Source organism: Mobula hypostoma, chromosome 6 (assembly GCF_963921235.1).
Source record: "Mobula hypostoma chromosome 6, sMobHyp1.1, whole genome shotgun sequence".
Taxonomy (NCBI): Eukaryota; Metazoa; Chordata; class Chondrichthyes; order Myliobatiformes; family Myliobatidae; genus Mobula; species Mobula hypostoma.
Genome location: NC_086102.1, coordinates 65388285 through 65414564, shown reverse-complemented (window position 1 = coordinate 65414564; position 26280 = coordinate 65388285). Strand labels below are relative to the sequence as shown.

General features: G+C 40.0%; 1 protein-coding gene across 9 annotated transcripts in view; it reads left to right on the top strand.

Annotated features, from left to right (window-relative positions):
- The window catches only part of dmd (dystrophin), a 1998855-nt gene that overhangs the window by 1837942 nt on the left and 134633 nt on the right, over positions 1 to 26280 (top strand). For 6 of the 9 annotated variants that reach the window (XM_063050913.1, XM_063050907.1, XM_063050909.1 and 3 more), the window contains 2 exons: positions 14110 to 14170; positions 15025 to 15063. In XM_063050913.1, the coding sequence (XP_062906983.1) occupies positions 14110 to 14170; positions 15025 to 15063 (100 nt within the window). The remainder of the gene's footprint in view (positions 1 to 14109; positions 14171 to 15024; positions 15064 to 26280) is intronic. The other 3 variants (XM_063050911.1, XM_063050906.1, XM_063050905.1) reach the window with 2 other exon arrangements.

The following is a 26280-nucleotide window of genomic DNA, read 5'->3' as shown; positions in this document are numbered from 1 at the left end:
TCTACAAGTTACAATGGGAAATGCATGCCAAAAGAGCAATGTTACAATAGTCATGGGGGATTTCAATTTGCAGATAGATTAGGAAAACCAGGTTGTCGCGGGATTCCAAGAGATGGACTTTCTGGAATGCTTACTAGTTGACTTTTAGAGCAGCTTGTGGTTGAGCCCACTCAAGAATCAGCTATTCTGGATTGGGTGTTGCACAATGAACTGGAATTGATTAGAGCTTAAGGTAGAAGAACCCTTTGGGGCAAAAAGTCATAATATCAACTTCACCCTGAGATTTGAGAAGGAGAAGCTAAAGTCAGATATATCAGTATTACAGTGGCATGAGAGAGGAGTTATTATGAGAATTACAGAGGCATGAGAGAGGAGTTGGCCAAAATTGATTGGAAAAGAAGACAGGCAGGGATGACAGCATAGCAGCAATGGATGGAATTTCTGGAAGCAATTCAGAAGGCAAAGGATATATACATCCCAAAGAGGAAGAAGTATTCTAAAGACAAGATGAGATGACACAACCATGGCTAACAAGGGAAGTCAAAACCAACATAAAAGCCAAAGAGAGGACATATAATACAGTAAAAATTAATGGAAAGTTAGAGGATTGGGAAGCTTTTAAAAACCAACAGAAGCAACTGAAAAAGTCATTAAGAAGGTAAAGATGGAATACGAAAGTAAGCTGGCCAATAATATTATGGAGGATATCATAGTTTCTTCAGATATATAAAGTGTATAAGAGAGGTAAGAGTGGATACCGGACTGCTGGAAAATGATGCTGGAAAGATAGTAATGGGGAACAAACCGAATAAGTTATTTTTGCATCAGTCCTCACTGTGGAAGACACTAACAGTATGGTGGAAGTTCCAGGTGTCAGGGGTCATGAAGTGTGTGAAGCTACCATTACTAGGGAGAAGATCCTTGGGAAACTGAAAAGACTGAAGGTAGATAAGTCACCTGGACCAGATGGTGTACACCCAAGGGTTCTGAAAGAGGTGGCTGAAGAGATTGTGGAGGCATTAGTTATGATTTTTCAAGAAACACTAGATTCTGGAATGGTTCGAGAAGACTGGAAACTTGAAAAATGTCACTGTACTCTTCAAGAAGGGAGAGAGGGAGAAGAAAGGAAATTATAGGCCAGTTAGTCTGACCTCAGTAGTAGGGAAGATGTTGGAGTCGATTATTAAGGATGAGTTCTCAGGGTACTTGGAGGCATATGGTTCGAGAAGACTGGAAACTTGAAAAATGTCACTGTACTCTTCAAGAAGGGAGAGAGGGAGAAGAAAGGAAATTATAGGCCAGTTAGTCTGACCTCAGTAGTAGGGAAGATGTTGGAGTCGATTATTAAGGATGAGATCTCAGGGTACTTGGAGGCATATGATAAAATAGGCTTCAGTCAGCATAGTTTCCTCAAGGGAAAATCTTGCCTGACAAATCTGTTGGAATTCTTTGAAGAAATAACGAACAGGATAGACAAAGGAAAATCTGTTGATGTTGTGTACTTGGATTTTCAGAAGGCCTTTGCCAAAGATGAGGCTGCTTAACAAGCTACAAAGCCAATGATATTACAGGAAAGATTCTAACATGGATAAAGCAGCAGCTGATTGGCAAGAAGCAAAGGGTTGGAACAAAGGGAGCCATTTCAAGTTGGCTGCTGGTGACTAGCAGTGCTCTGCAGGGGTCTGTGTTGGACCGATGCCTTTTACGTGATATGCCAATGATTTGAATGATGAAATTGATGGCTTTGTTACAAAGTTAGGAGATGATATGAAAGTACATACAGGGACAGGTAGTTTTGAGAAAATAAAGAGGCTACAGAAGGACTTGGACAAATTAGGAGAATGGGCAAAGAAGAGGCAGATGGAATGCAGTGTTCGGAAGTGTATGGTATGTACTTTGGTAGAAGAAATGAAAGGGTTGACTTTTCTAAATGGAGGGAAAATACAAAATCTGAGGTGTAGAGGGACTTTGGAGTCCTACAGCAGGATTCCTTAAAGGTTAATTTGCAGGTTGAGTCTGTGGTAAGGAAGGCAAATATGATGTTGGCATTCATTCAAGAGGACTGGATTATAAAAGCAAAGATGCAATGTTGGGACTCTGTAAAGCACTGGTGAAGCCTCACTTGGAGTATTGTGAGCAGTTTTGGGCCCCTTAGAAAGGATGTGCTGAAACTGGAGAAGGTTCAAAGGAGGTTCACAAAAATAATTCCAGGATTAAATGGCTTGTCATATGAAGAACATTTGATGGCTCTGGTCCTGTATTCACTGGAATTCAGAAGAGTGAGGGGTGACCTAATTGAAGTCTATCGAGTGGTGAAAGGCCTTGATGAGTGGATGTGGAGAGGATGTTTCCTATGGTGGGAAAGTCTAAGACCAGAGGACGCAGTCTCAGAATAGAGAGGTGTCCTTTTAGAATGGAGATGAGGAGAATTTCTTTAGCCAGAGAGTCGTGGATCTGTGGAATGCTTTGCCACAGGCAGCTGTGAAACCCAAGTCTTTATGTATATTGGTTAGGGCTTGAAGGTACACGGGGAGGGGGGAGTTTGCGGGGGGAGGAGGCAGGAGTTTGGGGCTGAAAGGAAAAATGGATCAGCTAGATGAAATGCAGAGCCGACTCAATGGTCGTAATGCCCTAGTTCTGCTCCTGTAGCTTATGGTCTTAGTGAACAGTCAGCACACTTCTGTTTTAGTAGTTGTTCGTCCACTGTTGTTGTCGATGAAGACCTCGACACCATTATGATGATGATGGTGTCAAGACTAGCGCGTGATTTGGATTTAAATGAGGGAGAGTTTTAGTAGTACATGGTTGAAGGCCAGCAATGAATAGCTAAGTAGATTATAGCTAACAGCAAATAAAAAAAGACAAAATAGAAAAGATGTTGGATGGATGTTCTTTCTACTTATTTACCCATTGACATCACCTGGTAGCCAAGGGGCTTGTGCTCAGAGCTCTCAAGGCAATTTTATAACATGTAATTCATCACATTGGTAGTGACAATAATGCTGACATCGTCGATAGTGTGTTGAAGTACAATGAAGCAATGCTACTTGTCAGCACACTGGAGATTTTGAACTGTGCCACATGCACGACCCAGTACGTCAGCAGAAGTGTTTATATCACCATCAGTGCATTGCTTTGCTTACTTTGGGATGACCTGAGGTTGAACAGTGCTACATAAATGAAAGGCTTTTGTTTCTCTTTGTCATGGTAGACATACAGACCCAAGACGTTGTCAAAAAAGCCAGGATATGTGGTACAAATTATAATGGGAGATTGAAAAGGCACATAGAAAAGTGCAATGTTCTGATAATCACGGGGAATTTCAATGTGCAGGTAGATTGGGAAAATCAGTCAGTGCAGGATCCCAAGAGAAGGACTTTGTAGAATGCCTATGGGATGGCTCTTTAGTGCAGCTTATAGTAGAGTCCATTGGTGGATCGTCTGTTGTGCAATGAATCAGATTTGATTAGGGAGCTTAAAGTAAAGGAACATTGAGGAGGCAGTGATCTTAATATGATAGAATTCACCCTGCAGTTTGTGAAGGAAAAGCTAAAATCAGATGTACCAGTATTACAGTGGTGTAAAGGGAACTACAGAGGCATGAGAGAGGAGCTGGCCAAAGTTAATTGGAAGGGGAGACTAGCAAGGATGATGGCAGAGCAACAATGTCTGGAGTTCTTCAGAGCAAATCAGAAGGCACAGGATAGACATATCCCAAAGAATAAGAACTATTCTAAGGGAAGAAGAAGCAACTGAGGCTGACAACAGAAGTCAAAGAGAGTATAATTGGAAAGGAGAGGGCAGACAATACAGCAAAAAAATAGTGGGAAGCTTTTAAAAACCAACAGAAGGCAACTAAGAAAGCAATAAGGAGAGAAAAGATGAAATATGAAGGTAGGCAGTATGCCAGAAATTCAGAAGTGTTAGGAGGCAGAAGTGAGTATAGTTGCTGTCAGCAAGGTGAGGGTTCTTGGGAAGCTGAAAGGTCTGAAGGTGTAGATAAGTTACTGGGACCAGATGGACTCTACCCAGGGTTCTGAAAGAGGAAGTTAAATATATTGTGGATGCATTGGTAGTGATTTTTCAAGAATTAGTGGATTCTGGAATGGTTCCATGAACTGGAAAATTGCAAATATCACCCCACTCTTTAAGAAGGGAGGGAGGCAAAAGCCAGGAAATTATAGGCCAGTTAGCCTGACTAAAGATGTTGAAGTCCATTATTAACAATGTGATTTTGGGATACTTGGAGGCACATGATAAAATAGGGCAGAGTCAGCATAGTTTCCTGAAGGGGAAATCTTGCCTGACAAATCTGTTAGAATTCTTTGAGGGAGTAACAGGCAGGATAGACCAGGAAGAGTTAGTGGATGTTGTTTACTTGGATTTCCAGAAGGCCTTTGACAAGGTGCCATACATGAGGCTGCTTAACAAGATGAGAGTCAATGGTGTTACAAAAAAGTTACTGGTATGGATAGAAGATTGGCTGATTGGCAGGAGGCAAAGAGTGGAAACAAAGGGGATCTTTTCCGGTTGGCTGCTTATGACTAGAGGTGTTCTATAGGGGTTATTGATGGGAGTGTTTTTCTTGTCACGTTATATTTTAATGATTTGGATGACGGAATTGATGGCTTGTAGCGAGGCTAAGGGGCAAGTAGTGTTGAGGAAGCAGGGAGTCTGCAAAAGAATTTAGACAGATTATGAGAAAGGGCAAATAAATGGCAGATGGAATATAGTGTAGGGAAATGATTGATCATGCATGTGGTAGAAGAAATAAAGGCAGAGATTATTTTCTAAATGAGGAGAGAATTCAGAAATCAAAGATGCAAAGGAACTCGGAGGATTTAACAAGCGTAGCTGATAGAGGGGAACAGATGGGCGTTATTTATTTGGATTTCCAGAAGGCATTCCATAAGGTACCGCATAAAAGAATTGTCCACAAGATAAGGATGCAGAGTTGGGAGTGATGTATTAGCATGGATAGAGGACTAATGGAATGTTGGCCTTCATTGCTGGAGGGATTGAATTTAAGAGCAGGGAGGTTATGTGCGACTGTTTAGGGTACTCGTGAGGCTGCACCTGGAGTACTGCATGCAGTTCTGGTCTCCTTACTTGAGGAAGGATATACTGAATTTGGAGGCGATGCAGAGGAGGTTCACCAAGTTGATTTCAGAGTTGAGGGGGTTAGACTGTGAGGAGAGATTGAGTCACCTGGGACTGTTTTTGATGGAATTCAGAAGAATGAGAGGAGATCTTATAGAAACATATAGAATTATGAAAGGGATAGATAAGATAGAAGCAGGAAAGTTGTTTCCACTGATGGGTGAGACTAGAACTTGGGGGACATAGCCTCAAGATTCAGGAGAGTAGATTTAGGACGGAGATGAGGAGAAACTGCTTTTCCCAGAGAGTGGTGAATCTGTGGAATTCTCTGCCCAGTGAAGCAGTGGAGGCTACCTCAGTAAATATATTTAAGATAAGGTTGGATATATTTTTGCATAGCAGGGGAATTTAGGGTTATGGGAAAAAGACAGACAGGTGGAGATGAGTCCATGGCCAGATCAGCCATGATCTTATTGAATGGCGGAGCAGGCTCGATGGGCCACATGGCCTACTCCAGCTCCTATTTCTTAATTTCTTATGTTCTTAAAGTTTAATTTGCAGGTTGAATTGGTAGTAAAGAAGGCAAATGCAATGTTAGAATTCATTTTAAGGGAATTAGAATAGAAATATACATCTCCACTTCCTGAGGAGATTGATTCTCCCCTCATTCTAACCAATCAAAAGTGTCCTGGCCACCTGCATTACTGTCTGGTACAGGAAATGCAAGGCATCTGATCACAGGTACCGAAACAGGGTTGTGAGGACTGTTGAGAGAATCATTGAGGTCTCTCTTCCAATCATTGGAGATATTTATCAGGAGCACTGTGTACGCAGGGCCCGGAGAATTGTAAATAATCCCTCCCATCCGTCCAACAATTCCTTTGACCCATACCTTCGGGCAGGAAGTACCATAGCATCAGGTCAAGAACTGTTAAGATGGCAAACAGCTTCTCTTCCTGAGCTGTAGACTGCTGGGCTCCCTGCCACCACCCTGTTCTCACCATGCGTGAAGCGCTAGTGTAGTTATACTGTTTACTTTTCCACTTGTGTCTTAAATGCACCTTCTTATTTGTTAATTTACCGGTGGTAATATTACTTTGTGTGTTATGTGTGTGAGCCATATGTACCGTGTAGTGCACCTTGGTCCAGAGGAGCATTGTTACATTTGGCAGTAATCATGTGTATGATTGAATGACAATAAACTTTAAAGTGAACTTGAACTAAAAGTAAGGGTGTAATGCTGAAGATTTATATTAGTCAGAGTGCATTTGGAGTATTGTGAGCAGTTTTGACAGAATGGGCTTGCATTGGAAAGGATCCAGAGTAGGTTCACAAAAAATGATCCTGAAAATGAAAGGGTTCAACAGAACGAGCTTTTGATGGCTCTGATCCTGTACTCGCTGGAGTTTAGAAGAATGAGAGGGGAATCTCACTGAAGCCTGTCGAATACTGTAAGGCCTCGATAGAGTGAACACCAAGAGGATGTTTCCCATCGTAGGGGAATCTAGAACCAAAGGGCACAGACTCATTTCTTTAGAACAGAGATGAGGAGGAGAGTGGCAAATCTGTGGAATTCATTGCCACAGATGGAAAATTCCACAGTATTCACTGTTTTTATTAAAATATCTCCTTCTGATATCCTGGTGAATATTTCTCAGCTAGTACCACCAGAGTACATTTAATGTCAGTGTACCTCCTTGTTAAAAAATCTTGTTGTACACCTATTTGCTCCTGCATTTACATATCAGTAGGAACAAGCTTCAAAAACATTTTAAATATTGTGAGTGATTTGGGGATGAAGGGCATGAAAGATATGGCATAAAATAAAGTTACCTATAGAACATTGAAAGGCGTAGATAAAGTGGATGTGGAGATAATGTTTTCTATAGTGAAAGAATTTTGGATCAGAGGGCACAGCCTCTGAGTATAACGATGTCCCTTTAGAACAGAGATGAGAAGAAATTTCTTTTGCTATTGAGTAGAGAATCTGTGGGATTCATTACCACAGATGGCTGTGGAGACCAAGTCATTGGGTATATTTAAAGCGGAGGTTGATCGGTTCTTGATTAGTAAAGGAGTCAAAAGTTACAGGGAGAAGGCAGGAGAATAAGGTTGAAAGTGCTAATAAATCAGCCATGATGGAATGCAATGCAAACTTGATCAGCTAAATCACCTAATTCTGCTCTTTTGTCTTATGGTCTAAATCACTAAACAGGTTCAGTATTTGCTCGATCACAAAGTGCCTTTCTTTACCTTTGAAAGTGTTTTAAAACAAAATTGTGTCTGTTATCTTAGCTGTGACATCTATCCTGCTATTAATATCCGTGGGACTGTTAGACATCTTGAAACAGTCTAGCCTAGTGCTACAATGTACGTTCCTTAATCACAATCTGTAATAAAGTTTTGAAGTGTTTCTATACACCGAAAACAGTTTTCATTTAAAAAACTTGAAATAATCAAAAACATTAGGACTTCATTAATGCTGCACAAGTTCATTTGTCAATGTGCAGTAAATAGGACAGGAAATTCATGGATATTCATGGGTTAACATAATTTTCCAGTGGATCATTCTCTGGACTTTGGCATTCTACAAGAACTGACTTGCTTTAAAGGTTGCTCTGGCAACTCCATGAATATTGCAACACATTTTAGTGGACTGACTGGTACTGCTTTACTACTTAGTGATGTTCTGAAGCCTACTTTCTTGGTAGAGAAATTTCATCTTCATTAGCATTACTTTTCAATTCATCGACAATAGAAATAGTGAGAATTGTTTTATGGAGAAGCCTTCAAGTTGATTTGCCCTTGATAATTAACAATATGGAAATGTTATTACAGAGTACCTAACTCGTAGAACCACTCCATCGGATTTATCGAATATTTGGGTCTCTTTATTGAGCAATCCAGGGAAAAGTGGAGGAAACAAGTTTGTTTTAAAAGTTGTTTTCTTTTTGACATTACTTGCTTCATTGTTCAGGAGATCCTATCAAACCTGTGAATACAATGTCTGCTGCCTTGGATGAATTCACAGTTCATATCTGAGAACGTACTCGTCTGCACATCATACCAGATGACCTATTTGCCCTGTGGACCATTACCTTTACATTTATACATCACTCTTTAAAGCCACAACACGTCCAAGGTTGCATTATAGCCATTGTGCAATATGGTGTAAGTCAGTATTGCACTGTGTGGAAATAAAAACAGCAGTTAATTGATGTAAGGATCCATAACAGCGAAGAAGTAAATGACTAGATGCTTTTTATTTGGACAATAACTAGAAAATTTGTTTTATTACTGTCAGTTGAATGATCAGTATTAGTTTTTAAAAATTAATTCCAGGGATGTGAGTATTGCTGGCACAGCCAACGTATGTTAATTTCCCTCAAAGTCCTTGAGAGTCCAAGAGTGGCTCAAGTCATCAGCTAACTGCTCACCTTCTGGTGAATATACTCCCACAGGACTGTAAGATGAAAGGTCCCAAATTTTGATTAAGTATTGATTAAAGATTAATGATACAGTGGCATGCAGAAATTTGGGCACTCTGGTCAAAATTTCTCTTACTGTGAATAGCTAAGTGAGTAAAAGATGACCTGATTTCCAAAAGGCATAAAGTTAAAGATGACACATTTCTTTAATATTTTAAGCAAGATTACTTTTTTATTTCCATCTTTTACAGTTTCAAAATAACAAAAAAGGAAAAGGGCCCGAAGCAAAAGTTTGGGCACCCTGCATGGTCAGTACTTAGTAACACCCCCTTTGGCAAGTATCACGGCTTGTAAACACTTTCTGTAGCCAGCGAAGAGTCTTTCAATTCTTGTTTGGGGGATTTTCGCCCATTCTTCCTTGCAAAAGGCTTCTAGTTCCGTGAGATTCTTGGGCCATCTTGCATGCACTGCTCTTTTGAGGTCTATCCACAGATTTTCGATGATGTTTAGGTCGGGGGACTGTGAGGGCCATGGCAAAACCTTCAGCTTGCGCCTCTTGAGGTAATCCATTGTGGATTTTGAGGTGTGTTTAGGATCATTATTCTGTTGTAGAAGCCATCCCCTTTTCATCTTCAACTTTTTTATAGACGGTGTGATATTTGCTTCCAGAATTTGCTGGTATTTAATTGAATTCATTCTTCCCTGTACCAGTGAAATGTTCCCCGTGCCACTGGCTGCAACACAAGCCCAAAGTATGATCGATCCACCCCCGTGCTTAACAGTTGGAGAGATGTTCTTCTCATGAAATTCTGTACCCTTTTTTCTCCAAACATACCTTTGCTCATTGCGGCCAAAAAGTTCTATTTTAACTTCATCAGTCCACAGGACTTGTTTCCAAAATGCATCAGGCTTGTTTAGATGTTCCTTTGCAAACTTCTGACACTGAATTTTGTGGTGAGGACACAGGAAAGGTTTTCTTCTGATGACTCTTCCATCAAGGTCATATTTGTGCAGGTGTCACTGCACAGTAGAACAGTGCACCACTACTCCAAAGTCTGCTAAATCTTCCTGAAGGTGTTTTGCAGTCAAACAGGGGTTTTGATTTGCCTTTCTAGCAATCCTACGAGCAGTTCTCTCGGGAAGTTTTCTTGGTCTTCCAGACCTCAACTTGACCTCCACTGTTCCTGTTAACTACCATTTCTTAATTACATTACGGACTGAGGAAACGGCTACCTGAAAATGCTTTGCCATCTTCTTATAGCCTTCTCCTGCTTTGTGAGCATCATTTATTTTAATTTTCAGAGTGCTAGGCAGCTGCTTAGAAGAGCCCATTGCTGCTGATAGTTGGGACAAGGTTTGAGGAGTCAGCGTATTTATAAAGCTTTGAAATTTGTATCACCTGGCCTTTCCTAACGATGACTGTGAACAAGCCATAGCCCCAACAAACTAATTAAGGTCTGAGACCTTGGTAAAAGTTATCTGAGAGCTCAAATCTCTTGGGGTGCCCAAACTTTTGCGTGGTGCTCCTTTCCTTTTTTCCACTCTAAAATTGTACAAAAATAATACACTAATCTTGCTTAGAATGTTGAAAAGAATGTTTCATCTTTAACCTTATGACTTTTGGAGATCAGTTCATCTTCTACTCACTTAACTATTAACAGTAACAGAAATTTTGACCGGGGTGCCCAAACCTTTGCATGCCACTGTATATTTTTTAATCAAGATGATGTGGCTTGGAGGGAAGATCAAAATCAATTTTATTTTATGTGTACCCTGCCTTTACCATAGCAGGTCATTGATGTTGAAGAACTTATTGGAGGTGCCACAAGAATTTCAGCAAGTTGCTGCAGTGAGTCTCGTAGGGGGTCATATTGTGCTGGTGGGAGAGGAAGTGCATATGTAAGATGGAGCCTGGTGTGCTGATCAGCTGGGCGCACTTGCCCTGGATGATGTCCAACTTGTGTCACACAGCATTCACGAGGCATACTTTATCATACTCTGGACATGGTAATTACAGAATACAACACACCCAAAATGCTGGAGGAACTCAGCTGGCCAGGCAGAATCTATAGAAAAGAGTAAATAGTCAACATTTCGGGCCGAGCCTCTGCATTAGGACACCCCAACCTTCTCCTCTCCTCTGACACTAGCAACCCTCTTTCCCCCTCTGATCCCAGCTCTCATCCGTACCGAGCCTTCACCATCCCCTCCGACCTCCCCACTTCTGAGACACAATGTTCTATCCTTTGTAAGGGCCTCACCTTTGTCCCCCTGTGCCTATTCCTCGATGAATTCTGCGCCCGCCATGATACTGAGCTCTTTTTCTGTCACCTGCATCTCTGTGCCCACTTCTTTGGCAAGGACTCTCCAGCCCTCACTGAAGACCCCTTCCCCCATCTTCAGCCCTCCTCCTCTTCTTTGATACACTACTCTGGTCTTCCCTTTTACAGCATCTACAGATTCTCTTATGTTTGTGGTAATTACAGGATACACTGCTTTTAATACCACGGTTGCATTTCAAGCCAAAAATAAATGTGAAAACTTAGTCATAATGAGGAAATCTTGGATCACCCATTACGTAGTGGCCTGACTTTCACATTGATTGATAGATTTTCAGAACTTTGAGGTGACCGACTTGACACAAGTAGCCAGCCTCTGACCTTGCAGTCATAGTCACAGTTCTGATGTGACCATAAGACACAGGAGCAGAATTAGGCCATTCAACCCTCTTAACCCCATTCTCCTGCCTTCTCCCCGTAACCTTTGACACCCTTACTATTCAAGAACCTGTCACCTCTGCTTTTAATGCTCTTAAGCTGTTCGTCAATTATGTCAGAATTCAGTGTTGGAGATGTGTTCAATGTAAGATCAGTAGTTGCTGCTGATCAGTTATTGCCCAGCACTTGTGTGGCAGATTGTGACTTGCCATTTATCAGCCTAAATCTGAATATTACCCAGCTCTCATTAAATACTGTCAATGACAGCTTGATTGTCTTGAAGGAAATTAACACTGTTCCGTTATCATTGAATCTCTCTACCGATGATGGCAAGAAGGTCTTGGATGAACCATGGATGACGATTTATCACAACAATAACAGACTTGAACGCCATTCTGTTCTCGTAACTTAAAAAATCAGATATATTGTCAGTGACATCACTATGCAACAGACAGGGATCGGCCAATCTGAAGAACAAGGAGCTATGTGCATATACTTATATATGCATATCCTCAGGAAGAGGAGAAGATGGCGGCACAACGCAGCTTGCGCGGCCACTCAGGTGAATGATATCTGTAATCTGTCAAATAGGGTGCCGTGCACAATCCTGATTTGATGGAGACAGAAGTGAGAGAACGGAGGAACATCTGGAGAAACTTCTGAGATGCCTTTTTTACTACCGCTGTTACTGTGTGATCCAGAATCTCTGGAGGGGAAGGCCCCGAATCGTCGGCTTTGCTTGTTGCTCAGCGTCCGGGACAGGGTCAAAGCACGTGGCAGAGATGGTGCTTGGTGTCAAAGGGCTGGTCGGAGGCTCAAAGTTTTCAGACGGACTCAGAGTCGGCTGTGGTCGGGTGCTTCCAATGCATCGACAGTTGTCGGTGCCTGGAGGTTTATGGCGGAGAGAGTTTCTCCCTTCTGCCACCTGCTTTCGGGGACTATCAGGAGTCGATCAGAACTTTGAGACTTTTTTTTTACTGTTCCCATGGTCTGCCCTTTATCAAATTATGGTATTGCTTTGCACTGCTGTAACTATATGTTATAATTATGTGGTTTTGTCAGTGATAGTCTTTGGTTTGTCCTGTTTTTTTGTGGTATCACTCTGGAGGAACATTGTATCATTTCTTAATGCATGCATGCATTTCTAAATGACAATAAACGAGGACTGAGTGTCCTCATAATCTAATACTTTGGACCGGAAAACCAGAAGTTGAATATTACCATCACGGAGTGAGCTTTACCATCATGACTGGGCTTTTTCAGCATCTTAGCTGCTCTCCCGACCATTATCGGTACATAGACCCCAATGGGGATTTTGCTCAAACAAGTTGTGCTAAAGGACCTGTTTCCATGTGCTTAACTCTGTGACCCTATGAATCAATTGAGGAAAAAATGCATTAAAGGAATAAGAGCTGAACAAAACACATCCACCGACAACTAGTACTTCAAGGCACTGGAAAAATATCACCACATTTTGGGTGTTGTTGAAAGCCTGAGTTCCAATGCATTATGAGCACACAGATGGCCTGCAGAAGTGGCAAAAAGAGAGTACTGCCTTTCAAACTACTCTCTGCCCACTCTACTCCATCAGGTACCTTCTTTCCTACCTATGGAAGAATCTGAAATCCTAACATTGGCTTCATTCTTCTCCTTGTGACACACAAAACCAGAGAGGAGGCAAATTATCCCGAGGAATGGCCAAAGGCAAAAGATTGATGATGGTTATGATTAGGACTTGCACAGCTGTGCTAGGAATAAGGTACAACTCCAGTCAGAAGAGTGTTTCCCCCTTGCTCCTGTTAACTTTAGTTTTACGGGGTGGTGGGGGGGTGCCAAGATGGGAATTGTTTGCCTGACCTCTCTGAAGTTCAGCTCTTATGTTCATGTTTGCATCAAGGCTTCTTAACGTGAGTAGTCTCAGCAGAATCTGGGCATCGGTGTACAGTTTTAATCTGGTTAGTGATGACAACTACATCATGCTGCTGGTTGAGCAGATCAGTGGGGTGATACCTGTTGTTTTGGCTTTGCCCTTATTTATTCATAAGGGGCATACTGGGCAACTTTCTACATGGGAGATGAGATTAAGGTTGTACTGGAACATCTTGTCTGTAGACAGTATTCTGCAGCACAAGGTCTTAGTGCAATAGTCAGGATTCCATTACAGTACATAACTTTTTCACATACAATTGAGGAGACTCGTGCATCCACCTGATTCATCAGCCATGCCCTTAGTTTATTTTCTTTAACAGTGCAGTCCTCTTCATTTGAATCTCTGAAAGCTTGAACCCACCCTTAAGGGAAAGGCAAGGGTGCAGATACTGATCACTTATAGATAATAATAAACCAACCAGCAGGGTTGTTTAAAAATCTTAATGCAATCCTTTAAGATTAATCCACTTCTAACTCAAATTACTTTCAGAATAGATGCTTAATTTTCAAGAAAAAATGTACACTCTTTTGCCATAATTTTAATATTTGACAGTTATTTCTATCATTTGTATCATTCCATTATACAAGTTATATTGGGAGCTGGGTCAACTTGCTATTAACCAAGTTATTATAGTTTCTTTTGGTCTGAAATGTGATGATGGTATTAAAGGCAATGTATGCTGTAATTATCAACCCCCAGTCTGTAACCCAAGTGCTTCACTATTATTTTTTATGGTTGATAGAGTTCAATTTCAAACAGATTTATAGAAAAATTTCTCAGACTGCTGGGTTAATCCTTCCCTTCTTCATGGACAGCTGAGCAAACAGATGGAGATCTGCTGAGCTGAGTATAAAAATAGTCATTTTAATGATTAATGTATTTTTCTTATTTACACTGGATTTACCTTTTTTTCTCTGTGGTTTGTTGTTTTCAGCTTCTGTCCAAGGTCCTTGGGAGCGAGCAATATCACCCAACAAAGTTCCCTACTACATTAAGTAAGTACTATTTTAAGACTGTACATGCTCATTGCACATTTAGCATATAAACTAAAAATGTCTCAGAAACAAATGTAGCTTATTAAATAGGCTCAAGGTGTGTATTCGTGTTACACTTAAGTACTGTGTAGGTGAATGATCCCCAGAGTCATTTTGCCAGAGTGGGAACTATGTTAGATTTTATGCATGGAAATCCCTCATATTGAATTGAATCAGCTCTAGTCTTGCAGTGGTACACAGCAAATGGACTAGCAGATGCCAAACTCGCACCACCTGGGCAACCAGAAATCCTGGCTTGTGTTGCATCTGGCATACATGGGTCAGAGTGTGTTTCAAACCAGAGATCTAGATACACTGCATCGAGTGAAATCCAAGCACAACCTTCACTTACATTGTCTGAAGTCTAGAGTAGCTGTTTTTAGACTTCCATAGATCCAAGCACACTGAATTGTGACACTAAGGATCCTGGCATGCTTCATCTAGGTTAGCAAATGTAACTGCATTAAAAATAACAAAGATCCAGACACTATTTACTGATGCCATACAGCCAGGTTTAGACTACCCAATCTGGGTGTTTGATTCATCTGGAAGAGCAAAGATCTTGACACACCACAGTTGGGTATTCAGTCACAAGTCAATTTCTACAACTGCAACATCGTGCCTAAATAGTATTGATGTTCTTATATAATTTAAGCTTTTGTTTACTTTATTTCAGTGTTTTGGTAAAAGAAAATACATTGTGTGAGTTATTCCATTAGCGCTATCTACGCAAATTTTCTTAATCCCTTTCAAGGGGCCTTATTTCTTCATGCCAGCATATCACTCTTCTAAGCAAGTGTTCTTTTCTATTCCAGTGCAAAGACTGTGATCGGAAGTAAACTAAGGTCATCAGAGTGAGAAATTTAACTGCTTGTTGCCTAATAGATTTTGCTTGTAGTTTTTAGAAAGTTACCCTGCCATGCTTTATAGTTTTACTCACTTAAAAGCATGTGCTTTAGAAGCATTTTTGTCCCTGTGTGTTGCCTCTGGGTTGAATAAGTAATAATGGGAAGATAACCTTTTAATAAGAACTTACATTAAAAGCATTAGCATGCTTTCTTGACAAATTGAACTTACCTGACATGTGATTGACTGTGCGTACTTGAAAGCAAAATGACTTTATCTTATCAATAGAGGCTGATATGTTCAGGGTTCAGTTGTGTTTGTGACTTAATCAGTTTCTTCACATAACTATATTTTTGGAACTTCACTCCAATGTAATTGCAAGGTATGTATGGGTTTGGAATATTTTGCTTTTCATCAAATGATGTAACACCACCAAAGGTCATCAATATAAATAAAGGTATTTTTGAAGTATTTTTACACTGATAAAGCCTCTGTGTAGGCGATATGTTATTTTGCTTTAAGAATGCAGCTTTAATAATGTGGATATTGTGCGAAGACTGTCAGCCAATCATATTTTTGATGAACTTGTGACAGAATGGCGAGTTCTTGTCTTTGTGACAGAACTGCTTGTCCGTGAGTGACTGAGGCTGGGAAGTTGTAAAAGAATGGGATGGAAAAGTATGGATAGTAATAGGTGACTTGTGAAAGTATTAGTTATTGTCATCACCTATATAGCAATTTATTATTGTAACCAAAAGTTGGTGTGTTTTCTAAAGATTTATATTGCTGTAAAAGTAGCAATAGTAACTGACAAAACACCCCAGACTGAGCTGGAACGAATTGCAAAATTCAAGGGCAATGTATCTAGCAGCAAAATCCCTGTTTAAGTTTAAAATAAAAAGCAGAAAATGGTAGAAGCACTCAACAGATCTGACAGCATCTCAGGACAGACGGTTAGACAGAACATTAAGGTTGTTCATTTTTCATGAAAATGTCTTGAGGAACATCAGTTTTTTGTCGTTTATATATAATTTGCATTTATACAGAAGCATTTAAACTGGCAAAATATTCAGGATTACACAGGGCATAGCTAAACAAATAGTACTTACTAGAATGGGTGATGGTAGTTTGTTCAGGGAGAGTATTTTAAAGAGCCTACTCAATGAGAAAAAAGAGAGATGGTGAAATTTTGGGAGAAAATAATAAATTTGGGACCTGGATTGCCAAAATTATGGCCTTGGGTGGTGGGCTAAAGGGATAAAAATGAGGTGAGGCTGAAGTTTGAGGATGGGTTGGAGTGTGGGAGGAAGTTACGATGATCGGGAGGGACAGAGCTACAGTGAATTGGACACAGAGCTGAGGCAATGGTAGAGCAATGAGTTGAAGGCTAATGGGAATGATTCAGGTTCTAGGAGGCAGTTTTAGATGAGTTCAAGCTCACAAAGAATGGAAAGTGGCAGCAGAGTGTTGGAGTCACCTAAATTGAGCAAACAGAGGCATCCACAAGAGATGCAGCAGCAAGTTGGCTGCGTGCCATTGCAGATATCAATGGAATTGCTATTACTGTTGAAGAAGATATGAAAATCAGAAGTTCAGCCTGGTGTGATATAAGATGATTATTTGGTCGTGTGGTTCAGCTTGATGGAGGCTGGATTTTGGATGATAATGGGACAGAGTCTGTGATGGAAGTCAAACCCCCAGTTTCAGTCTTCCCAGTGATCAATTGATTTGTTGGCTGTAGGACTGACTGATGAATCAGTATGTAGATTTGTAAATTGTGTTTCAACAGACTATGCTCTAGTCATAATGCTGGTCATGTTGTTTTGCCTCTTATCGTGGTGAAAATCACACAAGATCTGCACTTTATACCTAACCCTTATCAAATGCATCAACCAGAGATGTCATATGAAAAATAGTTGAGATAGTTTTTGTGGTGGCAGAGAGTTGTACACTTGGTTATTGCACTAAAGGCCATTGATATAAAGGATGAAGATCTTAAGAAATCCTTAGTTCCTGACTAGAACAGCTGCAGCTCGATACCTTAATATCCTTCATTAATAGTTTCATTACTTAGCAAGATGCTCTAGAAAATTTATTTATAAATTACAGTTTCAAAATAAAAACTGCGGATCCTGTGAATCTGAAACAAAAGCAGAAAACGTTGGAAGTATTCAACAGGTCAGGAGGCTTCCACGGAAAGAGAAAGTGACTTTGAGTTCTGACAAAGAGTCATTGACCTTAAATGTTAACTCTCTCTCTCCATGGATACTGCCTGACCTGATGAATGTTTCCAACATTTTCTGTTTCTACTTGCATGATTCTTTTAAAAATCATCAAATAATTAATGTTTTGCATGCTAGGGTTTCTAGTTTATATCAGGAATTATCAAGTGAAATTTAACAGATTATTGTTTAAGAATAAATCTCCTGGCTAAAATTGATGTAATTTAGTGTTCCAGTTGCAACATCAGACTGTGAATCTGACTGAAACTCACTAAAGTTGTTTTATTGGCTTTAAAGTCAGCTAATGTGGTCTTTTATATATAATGCTCAATGTGTAGACTCCAGATACAAGTTTTATGACAATATAATCTACCTACAGGGAGGAATAAACCATCAGACAACACGTGCCTTAATATATTCCTCGTTCTCCCAGATATAGCCATGTCATACAAGCCAAACGTGGTCTATCTGTTCTGAAATGACATCAAATTATCGAAGTATCTACAGCATAGAAGTGGGCCATTCACCCCTTCTGGTCTATGCTAGTATTAATAGTACACATAGTCCTTCTCTTATTCTGCTTTATCAAGCCTCTCCCAAAGACCTGCTTTTTTCCACATGAAATTTGGGGGAAGCAAGGAACCACCAATCAGCAGGAAACATGGGTGAAAATTACATATGGGTCCCAAAGAGCAGAGCACAGTTTAAGTCCAGGAAACCAGAACTGATTGTAATATGGATAATACATAATCATGGAGGACTTCAATCAGCAAAAAAAAACAGTTAAATGAGCATTAAGGTATGAAGAGGAGAAGGAAATGGTGTTCTGAAACAGAATATTGAGAATAACTCTGGTGCTTCACAATGAGAAATGGTTAATTGACGTCGCAGAGTTAAGATTTCTCCAGCAAGCCACAATCATAGTATAATAGGGCTTAGTATAGAAACTGGAAATGATTTATTTCAGCCTGACAATTTAGTCACCTCTGACCTGATATACCATAGATTCTAGAATAATTCCCTCAGATTGGAAAGTTGGAAATGTAACCTCAGTATTTAAAAATGGAGAGTGAGAGAAGACTGGGGAACTACAGGCCAATTAGCCTGACATCAATACCTGGAGAATTACTGGTATCTGTTTTTAAAGTTAGTGATAAAAGGACTCATCAGGAAATAATAATGGGAATTATGAATGTAGATTTATAAAGCTGTTAGAGATTTTTGGGTTGTGCCCAGCAGAATAAATAAATTAGTTGATATTGTGTCTTTCAACTCTCAAAGTCATTGATGCATTGCCATAGAGATTATTAAACAAAATTAGAGTGTATGGGATTAGAGTATAAAATATCCTAGCATGGATTGAGAACTTCTAAAGAATATGAAACAGAAAATAGAATTAAGCAAGTCATTTTCATGGCAGGAGGCACTGGCCAGTTTTGGTGAACAAACCTGAGCCTCGTTTGTACATAATTTTTATCAGTGTTTTGGATGAGGAGATTACGTGATCTGCAAAGAGGGTGCAGAAAGGCTTCAGAATGAAACAGATAGGCTAAGTGAATGAACAAAGAATATTATGTGGAAGAAAATACAAAGTTGTCCACTTTGGTAGAAAAATAAAAAGGCAAAGGATTTTTTTTAAAAACGATGGGAGGTTGCAATATATTTGTGTTCAAAGAGACTAACACGTCCTTAGATTATGAAGACACGCAGTCCTCTTTTATTGTCATTTAGTAATGCATGCATTAAGAAATGATACAATATTTCCTCCGGTATGATATTACAAAACACAGGACAGGCCAAGACTGAAAAAACTGACAAAACCACATAATTATAACATATAGTTACAACAATGCAACAATACCATAACTTGATGAAGAAGTCCATGAGCACAGTAAATGTTCAAAGTCTCTCAAATGCCCCACATCTCACGCAGACGGGAGAAGGAAGAAAAACTCTCCCTGCCATGCCCGACCACAGTCCGTCTCTGAGTCACCTGAAAACTTCGAGCCTCCGATCAGCTCTCCAACACCGAGTACTGAGCGCTATCTCTGTCTGAACGATTTGACCTCAATCTCGGTCGCCAACAGCAGGCAAAGTCGGGGATTTTGAGGCCTACCCTCCGGAATATTCCCGACCACACAGTAACGACAGCAGCGAACGAGCATTTCAGAAATTTCTCCTGATGTTCATCTGTGCTTTCACGTCCCTCTCCATCAAATCAGAATTGTCCACGGCCCCTATTTAACGGATACGATATCATTTTTCATCGGAGGGCTGCGCACGCGTGGCGCGCTGCTCTCTCTCCTCCGACCAAGATCAGTGATTATTAAAAATTACCCTGTAAGTATTGCAAGCAGTTAGGAAGACAAGTGGTATGCAAGAGAACTTTATTGTAGGGCCCAGGTGAGACTACACCCAGATCACTGCGTACAAGTTGGTTCTCCCTATCTAAGGAAAGGTTTACTTATGTAAGAGAGAGTACACCAATCTTTCACCCAGGAGGTGTTCAATCATATGAGGAGAGTTTTTAAAAAATTTTCGTTGAAGGGATGTGTGCTTCATTAACTGAGCCAACATTTAATTTTCCCTTCCCAATTGCCTTTGAGAGGATTGGGTGAGCCATTCTTTTGAACCAGTGCAGACCTTGAAGTGTGGTCATACTCACAATGCTATTTGGGAAAACGTTCCGGGATTTTAACTCAGTGCCAGGGAAAGAACAGCAATATATTTCCTTCAACACACATCAAATTTGCTGGTGAACGCCGCAGGCCAGGCAGCATCTCTAGGAAGAGGTACAGTCGACGTTTCGGGCCGAGACCCTTCGCCAGTCCTGACGAAGGGTCAGAGTCTCAAAATTCTGTGATTTTCTTCATTCTGGACAGAGCTGAGAAGAAATCTCTTCACCTGGGGTCTTGTGAACCCTTGGAATTCTGTCCCCAAAAATGTTCTCTTTGTTCAGTGACTGAGTACATTTAAGATGGAGACTCATGTTCTTTTAATTAGATATTGACAGAATGAAACTGTCAGTATAATAAAGTAATGCTGAGGTGAAAGATCCGTCACAATCTTATTGACTAAGAGTATAGGTATGAGAGGCTGTGTGGTCTACTCCTAAATACTTTTCCTTAAGTGCATCTATGTTACTTTTCTCAGCTATTTAATGAGCTAATGTGTTCCATGTTCTGAACAATCTGAGTGGAAGTTGTTCCTGAAATGCACACTGAATTTATTGGGGATGATCTTAAAATTATGGCTCCTAACTTTGGTCTGCCCTAGAATTGAAAGTAATATCTCAAGGCTGTTCAGAATGTTGAAGGCCTCAATCAGAGACCCCTCAGTTTTCTGTTTTCCCCAGTGAATTCCCACCGATGCCTGTTAAATCTTCTTTGGACATCATTTCCTCTCGTTGCTGGTGTCATACTTCTGAACTATATTTTCACCAGAGGTTTAAATGATTTAAAGCAAAAATTCAAATTAGTGCAATTGGATGTTGTTGAATGAACATCTGTATATTTCTACTGCAACACATAAGTATAAATAATGAAGCCTTGTCACGTAATCAGGTCAGGTTCAGTCAATTATATTTCACACTGCAAAATGACCAGAAATTTGCTGATTAAAGGCAAGGATAGGCCATTAAGTCTTCTTTGCCGGTACCAGTCATAATAGTAAACATATTATGATAGATTTTTCATTGAACACAATCACATTTATCTGGTAGCTGGTATAAATCTAGGTTGCAGCTTGCATGATCTGTTTATTATTTTTTCCTGTGTTGTTTTTTTTATGTATTAGAAGGCAAATCAAAATGTTCAGATTTAAAGTACAGGTACTGAAAAGTTTCCCATTGTCAATAGTCTGTACATGTGCACTTCCCAAAATATCACAGCTGGCTTTCCCATTGGTTCACAGAGAGATTCACAAGTAAATTTAGAGCTGTGTTAAAATTCTATTTCTAACATGTTAGAATTTCCCCACAACAATGCAAAACAGTAAACACGAGAACGTCTTCAGATGCTGGAAATCGAAAGTAACAAACAGAAAATGCTGGAGGCAGCATCTATGGAAATGAATAAACAGTTGACATTTTGGGCCGAGACCCTTCTTCAGGATTGAGTATGCTTTAACATTTTATTGCAAATGGTTGGATGCACATTAAGATTTGCTAAATGCAATACAATCTCAAATTAATCCTTTGAATTGCTCCAGTACAGGCTAGCTTTTGATCATGCATGCTAAGCCTATTCCTTGACTTTCTTTGCCCTCTCATACAACCAGTCTGCTCTATCTGCCATATCAAAGAAACTGGAGATAGAATGCAGAATGAATGGGTGGTTGAGTTTGTCTCGAGCAAGATAGCCTGACAGCTGGCCCTTGTAATTGTGTAAACACAGACTGAGTTATCACCAGTGGTTCCGTAGGAAGCCACAAGCACCAAGTTGCCTAACAATAATTATGGCCCAAACTTCACACTCCCACAATCTGAAAATGTTTAAAAACTCTTAAAGTTTTTGACAAGAAGTGACAATCTATCCCAGCCTGGTTTCAAGTCAAGAGCAGAGTATCATGGAGGTGAGACCCAAGAGGTACCCAGCCCTTATGCCTGCTGTGGCATTGCAATATCTCTCTGGCCATCTCCTGGATCAGGTAGCATGGGCATTTGAACCCATCCCACCATGAAAGAAGCATGGTGAGAACACAAATGGTTGGGGTGGAATGAATTACAGCTCAGGTCTAAATCAAGCATGATTTAACTGAATGCAGTTATTTCCACTCCAAAGTTAAAACTTCCATGACATTTTAGGATTAAGAACATGAACCTGATTCTGCCCAAATATTCGTTCCCACCTGGGACCACGTACCACTTATTTGGACAGAACCTCATGTTCACTCCTTGTCCTATCAAACATTCTCTCTATCAATCCAAGCATTCACAGGCTTTTCAATTAACTTTTATGCAGCAAGATTTTGAAAGCGCCTGACGACTCATCTTTCACATTGGGCTTCACTTTGAAATGGATACATCTCGACTGTTTTACCAGCACCCCCACTTCCCCAATCCCCTGCTCAAATAACTTTCAATTTAAGAATACATCAATGATTCTGAAAATAATCACATTTTTAAAGTGAAAATTCAATTGTATAAGACACCCAATAGGGAAATATGTCAAACAATTCATTAAGTGTATGGAGAAACAATGTTGAAGGCTATGAACAAAAATCTACTTTGAGTCTTGAAAAAGCTTTGAAAAAGTTATTTTGTATTCAAATCACAGAGAAGGCAAAGAGACACTACAATGATTACTTGAGAGATTGAAGGAATTTTTATTAAACATTAATAAATTTAAATGCTAATAACTTCAAACCTTTATGAAAAGAGTCATTTTGAGGATAACATTTCCCTGACTTGTGAATAGAAATGGGATCGCTGTTCTGGATAGATGCCAGGTTTGCATTGTTCTGTCAGCAAAAATTAATTTTCAATGAACTTTAGTCACTAACAAATTCCAAAACTGAGAAATGTTGAATAATGGTTTAAGAAATGCATCACACTGCAAATGCCTCTGTGCTTGCATGATTTTCCTATTAAATTAATAAACCACGTTATTGCTTAAATCCAATTCAAATGAAATGACATTTTTGCATTCAATTTTAGATGTATTTTTAGAGGCATTTCTGAATATGGTGGTTTGTGATAACAAGGAAGCGTGTGTCAAAACAAAAACAACCTCTCTCACTGGTTTACTGGTCAATTCACCATATGATGTTTGCATCAATTCACAGACATAAAAAATCCAAAATTCTCATCCCATTCTGCACCAAATTGGAGCAACAAAGGGAGTGAATCTTTTATTGTTCTTGATCAGTACTATGTGCTGACCAATATGAATATTTTGCTATCTCGTGATAAATCAAATCTTGTGATAATATTCCTCACAGATAAACGTGGCTCTGCCAGTCACTGATTAAAGTTTAGCTGCATAATGATGCCTATTTGTCCTTGGTGCAGTTCAGATATGTATTTGGATAAAATATTTGGGCTGAGTCACCCCATGCTAGTCAAGTTCAATGTTTTATCCTGGTCAGAATGGGTCCTCTGTTTTTCATGGATGGCAATGGATTTACAGCATAGCAAGCATTTCTTATTTGGTCTTCTGTATATGCTTCCAAGTGTCATTGAGTGTGGAAAGAAATACAAGTGCTCGGGCTTGGGTCAGCTTCTGATTGACTTTGGTCAGTTCACTTAATCTCAACCCGACACCTGTATATTGAATAATACTATCCCACACCTGAACAGTCCCTGTTCTCCTCCACCCCTCACCTCATACATCATCCCCTTCCTAATGGGATGTCCACTTTTCACATTCCTGCTGGTTAAACAGCAAATTATTCACAGTCTAGCCTTGCCCTTTGGAAGCTGATGAGCATTCCCAAAATGATCATGTTAAGACAAGGACTACTATTACATGCCCTTATTCTTTAGTTTGTGATTTAGAAGGGGTAAATGGCTCTTCAAAATCCTTTTAACTTTCTTAGGCCAAAAATAATTTTACTTATTCTACAGGAACTATTTAGCTGACCTCTCTTTATTTGGGACTGATTGCAATCTAGTAGCAGTGGCCAACATTAAAGTTGACTGGACATTCAAGATGAAAATATCCCAAAAGAATCCCTCCTTTAAAAAAAATTAAAAACTTAACGGTGAATATAGAATACATTTCTCAACACAGTCTAGAGAAAATGCATTTTACAGGATGTTTTCACGACGTATACAGGGAACTGCTGTCTGCTGCAAGAAGGCATTCTTTTTCATATAGTTACACACCGTTTCCAAGTTTCTTTTATATGTTTTGTGTTGAAATGCAAGCTTGTATCTCCAAGTTTCTGCATTGCAGAAAATTATCAGGAGTTTCTGCATTGGCTATCACTATTTCTCTGGAACACATTTTTGGATTTTTTTTTGCACTGACTTAATACTTAATTTTGAGTTCATTATACTTGGGGTCCTTTAGCCAGCAGCCCTATGGTAAATCCATTGCAAGTTAGGTGGGGGGGGGGTGCTGGAACATAAAAGAATTCACTGAAAAACTTAATTAATTTTGTTGTTCTTTGGAGCTAATGTTTGAGGAACCGTGCAAGAAAATTATTGTGCAAGGCAGTGGATAGATCTGAAGGAAGAATTAGTCAAAGACAAGTTTATTGTTATATGCAAAGTACATTATGCACAGGTGCAATGAAAAGCTTGCTTGCAGCAGCGTCAGCTGCACATAGCACTTCACAAGAGAAACATAAATTAAATGTAAACACAGTTTTTACAAGAAAGCACCCAAATGGAACAATAGAAGTCCACTTTACTGCAGATGTGATAAAAGTGGCCACAGTTTTGTGAAACTTGAGAGATTAGGGTTGTGTCATTTGGTTTCTCGTGTTTGAAGGTAACACTGAAATTGACCACTCAGCATTCAGTTGCAAGGCTCTGGCTTTTCATTCATTTGAACCAGTTTTCAGAAATGTAAGGGTTAGAGTTCATAATTGTGTGACCGTTATTACTTGTGAATTCAGCTTTTTGTCAATAACATGTCTGAATGGTATGTTAACAGAGTGAAATGTTCTCTGCACTTCACAGAAGAATTATCAATCAAAATAGTTCCCTGATTCATAGAAGAGATAATAGGAAAGTTAACCAAAAGTCCAGTGATGAAAGAATAGGTGTCAAGGGGTGGGGGAGGCATGTAAGAGCAAGGGGAGCATAAAGGCAAGGGGGTGTGGTTTAGAAAGGAATTCTTGAGTGTGAACCTGAAGCATAGCTGCCACTGCTTGGAGAATATCGAGAGGGTTAATTTGAGGGAGCACAGATATCTTTGAGGGTTAATAACATTATTGATGGAGATTAGGGCATGACCATGAGTGAATTTGAGAGCAAAGGACAAAATAATTTAAATAGATATTGCTTCATTAGGAGCCATTGTAAATCAGAAAGCACGGATGTAATACATGTTGGAAGAGAGCAATAACATTTTGGAGACCTCAGATATGCAGTGTTGAATAAGGGGTGGTTTGTAGGTAAAAGCGGTTTGAAATAGTGAAATCCAGGGAAACAAAGATGTGGGTAAAGTATCAGCAGCAGATCAGCTGATGTAGGGCAGAGCTTTGGGATACAGGTTCCCCCCCGCCCCCCACATCCGAAGGTAGAGCATTCCTATGAAGCAGTTCGTAAACCGGAATGTCGTAAAGTGAGGAAGCAATTACCATTTATTTACATGGGAAGAATTTGTGAGCGTTCAAACCCAAAAATAACCTACCAAATCATGCCAAATAACATATAAAACCTAAAATAACAGTAACATATAGTAAAAGCAGGAATGATATGATAAATACACAGCCTATATAAAGTAGAAATACTTTTCCACAATCATTGCCAAACTGTCCACCGTAGCGAAAATCTCATGCAAGCGCTCTCGGCAGAAAATCTCACGCAAGCACTGTTGGCAAAAACACTCTCCAGTAACCTTTAAGCTATGAAGCTGCCAAATCATACCAAATAACACGTAAAAATACACAGCCTATATAAAGTAGAAATAATGTACAGTGTAGTATCACTTACGGGAATCAGGAAGACATCGAGCACACTGATGATGGTGTGTTAGGCTGCGTCGTCGGAGTTTGGGTGGTGCAGTGGCCCCCACCCTCCAGGCAGCGACCCGATACCGATCCGCGAAGAATGTGGGGGTACAGTGGTAGCCGGGAGGCACACAGCACATCTTTAAGAAAAAAGCCGAAATAAACATGCTAATTAATTAGGTGCCGCCCGGCACGTAACTGTCGGCCCAGATCGAAGATGATTGCCGATTGCGTTGCCTCTGATCTGGGCCGACATTTACGTGCCGGGTGGCACCTAATTAATTAGCTTGCTTATTTCAGCTTTTTTCTTAAAGATGTGCTGTGTGCCTCCCGGCTACCGCTGCATTCTCTGCGAATATCTGTCCGGGGCCCGGGGGTTGG